The 5,000-nt window shown below is 47.4% G+C and overlaps 1 protein-coding gene across 8 annotated transcripts in view; it reads left to right on the top strand.

The window, feature by feature from the left end:
• The first annotated feature begins 3,514 nt into the window (after positions 1 to 3,514).
• tent2 (terminal nucleotidyltransferase 2) overlaps positions 3,515 to 5,000 on the top strand; it is a 10,101-nt gene continuing 8,615 nt past the window's right edge. For 3 of the 8 annotated variants that reach the window (XM_084439517.1, XM_084439516.1, XM_084439513.1), the window contains exons 1-2: positions 3,781 to 4,429; positions 4,704 to 5,000. The exon at positions 4,704 to 5,000 is cut by the window's right edge and continues 250 nt beyond it. Coding sequence is in view for 4 of the 8 variants with exons in the window: in XM_084439513.1 (XP_084295639.1) it covers positions 4,366 to 4,429; positions 4,704 to 5,000 (361 nt within the window). In the remaining 4 variants the exon portion in view is untranslated. Of the gene's footprint in view, positions 3,723 to 3,774; positions 4,430 to 4,681 lie in introns of those variants that run through there. The other 5 variants (XM_084439511.1, XM_084439512.1, XM_084439510.1 and 2 more) reach the window with 5 other exon arrangements.

The raw sequence follows: 5,000 nt of genomic DNA, 5'->3' as shown, positions 1-5,000 counted from the left end.
CCCTGTAGACTAGTACAAGAACACATACTTCCGTAGTAATGTTATTCCCATATTAGTCCCTGTCCCGGTCACGCATGGCCTGTGTATGACCCCTCGGTCACGGGTGTAGCTGGCCAGCATGTGGTCTATGACAGATTCCTCTGGGTCATGTGACCTGCTCCTGACCTCCCAAGACCCTCAGACCCTGTTGATGGCATGGGACACACTGACTCTGCACACACACACACTTGCCATACCTTTCCAACAACACACACACATACACACGTCTACAAAACATACCTTTCCTACAACACACCCACAATCACTCACATACACACATGCACACACCTGCCATACTTTTCCAACAACACACACATACACACACGCACACACACCTACAAAACATACCTTTCCTACAACATACATACTTTACACACATCTTTCCAACACTCACTTCTCCTACACACATTCCACACACAAGAACATACGCTCACACACCTCTAGCCCCACCCCTCTCTCTCTCACACACACACACACACACACACACCCTCACACACAAATACAATCCAGGATGCCAGGCCAGTTACCCTGACACTGAACGAGAGAGAGAGAGAGAGCTGGGGTCAACCCAGGTCATCAGGGGTCAGGTCAGCTCACAGTGAAACTGGAGTCTTGAGGCCTGGTCTAGTTATTTATCTTTCTCTCACTCCTTCTCTCCTTCCCTCTCATTCCTTTATCTTTCTCTTTCTCTCCCCTTGTTCTCATTCACCCTCTCTCTCTTTCATAGAACTCTGGGACAGAACTGGATTCAGACCGAACAGCTGGCATTCAAAGGTGGGAGAGTTGTTTGATAACACAGATACACACACACACACACGCACACACACACACACACCCAGCCATATCACAGGCGCTGGCCTTGAGCTGAGCTGTGGCTGTCAGTGCTGTCTGATCTGGGTCATTCCAGTTCCAGGAGGATTGTTTCAGGTAGATCTCCTCTGCGTGTGTGTACAGTATATGAACACACAGAGGCAAAGTTCAGACCCCAGTTCAATGCTCCCAGTCTGCAGTTTGCTGTGTGCTTCGGAGTTTCGACAAGTGGATGTTTCCTCATTCCCAAAAACAAAATACTGTAGAAAATCTTGCCACACAGGACTTAATGAATTTACATTTTTTACTCCCTTTGGTTTTCTCTCCCTTTATCTTTATATCCCTCTCTCTCTCTGTGTGTCGCTGGGCAAAAATACTGTAGAAAATCTTGCCACACAGGACTTAATGAATTTACATTTTTTACTCCCTTTGGTTTTCTCTCCCTTTATCTTTATATCCCTCTCTCTCTCTCTCTCTCTGTGTGTCGCTGGGCAGAAGAGGAATGTTTGTTTTAAACTCAGAGCCTGACGATATCTGGACGTGATTAACCTTCTGACCTCTCAACAGCAGAGAGAGAGAGGCAGTGGTGAACAGGGGGGATGGGCGAGAGTGAAGGAGGGAAAGAGCGAGAGAGCGAGAGAGAGCATGTTATCGCCAGGACACTGCAGCTGGTCTGACCCACCCAGGACTGTTCTTCCTCAAACCTGCCAGAGATAACACCATCAACCTTGTCTAACCACAAGCAATCATTTTCTTCTAAATTAACTTTAACCTTAAACTAAACATTCACAATCTCCACAGTGAGATCTGTCACATTGCTGTTTGCCATCCTTTGAATAACAGTAGTAGTGGCCCATTCATACCAGGCCAAACCCCTACAGCACCTCCCCCCTGAGCTGTTAGGTACACAGCTCACTGTGTGTGTGTGTGTGTGTGTGTGTGTGTGTGTGTGTGTGTGTGTGTGTGTGTGTGTGTGTGTGTGTGTGTGTGTGTGTGTGTGTGTGTGTGTGTGTGTGTGTGTGTGTGTGTGTGTGTGTGTGTGTGTGTGTGCGCATGTCCATGTGTGTCCATGTGTGTCCAGTGGACAGAAATAACCCTGGTGTGTAAACTGACACTGAGAAGCTACATCAGCAGAGAGAGAGAGAGAGAAAGCGAGAGGGAGAGAGAGAGAGAGAGAGAGAGAGAGAGAGAGAGAGAAAGCAAGAGGGAGAGAGGGAGAGGGAGAGAGAGAGTGCAAATGAGGGGGAGGACAACAGTCCTAGCTATACAACAATAGTCTATCAGAGGATCTTGGTAAAATGGTAAAGCGACTGCACTTATATAGCACTTTTATCCAAAGCGCTTTATAATGAAGGCCTCTCATTCATCCATTCACACACACATACACACACCAATGGCAGCATCTGCCATGCAAGGTGCTAACTTGCTCATCGGGAGCAATTTGGGGTTCAGTGTATTGCCCAAGGACCCGCTCTACCTCCTGAGCCACAGCCAATCAGAGGGTGGTTGTGATTAATGATCCTACAACACATCAATAATATGTTTTCTTCCTCTGGCTTCATCACAGGAGACCACAGAGAACGAAGGAGACGAGGAAGAGGACGTATTGGATACTTGCGTGTGGGTGCATGCTCATGTGTGCGTGTGTTTGTTTGTGTGTGTGTGTGTGTGTGTGTGTGTGTGTGTGTGTGTGTGTGTGTGTGCGTGTGTGTGTGTGTGTGTGCGTGCGTTTGTTTGTGTGTGTGTGTGCGCGCGTGTATGTGTGTCCAGTTGCAGTCAGGTATCCATGCTCATAAACACCAGCACATGTCATATGTGTAATATCCATGGTGTATCCCTTTTCCCTGAACTATGCTGGCTATTCCAGGGATCGGGGTGTGTGTGAGCATCAACCAACAGCTGCCCTGAGTGACATTTTGTTCAGTTTGCTGGTGGCCACTACTGGTTTCCACAGGCTGGAGCTGGAGCAGGGGGAGGGAGGACTGGGGCCTGGGCTGGAGAGAGAGGGCTGGAGAGCTGCTGTTTCCTGGCCTGCGTGGTGTTGTGCTGGAGCTGAGCCTAACAAGCAGGGGGGAAGGTCTGGGTTTGTAGCTGTGGTTGGTCACTCTGTAGCTGGGGAAATTAGGGGAGGATGGCTGTGAGAGGAGCCAGTGGGGCCGAGCTGGAGCCTGAGACTTGAGTTTAGACTGGGCTGTTGGATTTCACTGCTTCACATGCACCGCTGTCTGTGACAGTGTGTTTACATGGGGTTGTATGCAAAGGCTTATGCTGAGGAGAAAGAGAGAGAGCAGAGAGGGAAAGAAAGAAAACAGAGAGAGAAAGAGAGAGGTAAGAGAATTAGAGCTAACCTGGCTCTTATTGGCTCTTACTGCTTTCCTCCACCCCATTCAACCTCCCCCTCCCTCCCTCCCCCTAAACCCTCATTCCCTCTCTCTCCCCCCTTATATGCCACCCCACTCCACCCCCTTCCTTTGGTCCAATCACAGCCCAAGTTGGGAAATACTCTACTGTGTATGCAGGAAACCACTTGTTCCCTGTGACTGTGGACATGCAGTAATCGAAACATGCACACACAAGTATGCAAACCATTGAGGCTCCACAGACACACACACACTTCTGGCCATAGACACTCACAGACACACCAAGGAATACTACACACACACACACACACACACACACACACACACAAACACACTTCTGGCCACAGACACTCACAGACACACCAAGGAATATTATACACACGCGCACACATACATACATACAAACTCTTGCTGTATTATTTTCTTTCTGCTTAACTGATAAGAACCAGTAGACAGGCATAGGCTTTGGTGTGGGTTGTGAGCCTTGCGCGTGCTTTTATTTTGAAGGAGAATGTGAGTGACTCGGAAGTACTAGCTAGCTCGCTTGATGTTTTTGTTGGGTAGCCTACTCTCTAGCTACTAGCTAGCCGCATGTCCATACAGACCCTGTATATGCAATAGTGGTTAGTTCGAAAGCTAATCAAAACTAGTTGTTTTGTTTAATACGTAGCTAGCTACCGCGTACCGTTTTTATGTAACGTCACGCGTGATTACTAACAAATGCTCGTGCGAATGAGCACCGATTCACTAGCTAACGCTAGCTAACTAATGTTAACGTTATCGAGCTTGCGAACTATCGTAGACGGTAACGTTACTACCACCACTAGCTAACTTGCTAGCTGTTCTCCTGCTGGAATGTACGGTCTTTAACAATGCATAACTAGCTAGCAGCACTAGCAGCAGAACATTTTACCTGCATGTATAGCTAAACATGTATCGTAGCTAACGTTGGCTATGATAGCTAGGCTACTGGTTAGGGACTTTTACAGAAACAAGTCGACGAACTGAAACTGTCTTTCTTACGAGCGTCTTGAAACCGAAACTGTCTCGGTTACTGTGCCTGTCAGCATCCTGTTAGCACTTGAGCCTAACGCTTGCTAACAATAATGTCTTCTCAGATGGCGGTTCTGTCGATGTTGGACCAGGTGCACTAGATATGCTCCCCAGCGACGCAGCAGCGGTGCGCCGGCCCGTCAACAGTAGGCACAGGAACAAAAAAGGTAACTGCCCCGGCCCCTCTAAGATCAAAATCAATCCCAATCTAACTTCAGCAACGCTGTTAGACCTTAGAATAGTGTCAGTATCCAATTTACTTCATAGTCATCATGACACGAAGGATTCAAGGATGCTTTATTTGGCTCTTTATGTACAAGATACATCATACATCTGCCACATAGGTACCATTGTTCGGGGGTGTTATTAGCTGATGATCACTTTATTTCTTGTTTTTTTGTGTGTGTTGGTCTATTGATGTTGGACCTCTGTGAAGAACAGTTCGATTAGTTAAGATCCTCAGTAGTCCACTGGTTCAGCAGGCCATCTCCCTCAAGTCCCAGCTACAAAGACTGGGAAGCGCTCTGAAACTGGGACAGAATAAAGGTGAACAAGAGGCTGATCTAAAAATAAATATTGTAGTTGATGATACACAACCTACAGCTCAGAGAAAGACTCCAGATCAAAGAAAGAAAGAAGCTCGAACACAAAAGGCTGTTCTACAGACGATCGCAGCTGAAGCGAATCAAATACAGACTAAAGCTGAAAGAAAGGCTCAAAGACAGGCTCATCTGGGAC

Source organism: Borostomias antarcticus (genome assembly GCF_949987555.1).
Source record: "Borostomias antarcticus genome assembly, chromosome: 6".
Taxonomy (NCBI): Eukaryota; Metazoa; Chordata; class Actinopteri; order Stomiiformes; family Stomiidae; genus Borostomias; species Borostomias antarcticus.
Note: the sequence above shows the minus strand (reverse complement) of the source record. Positions and strands in the feature narration are given on the sequence as shown.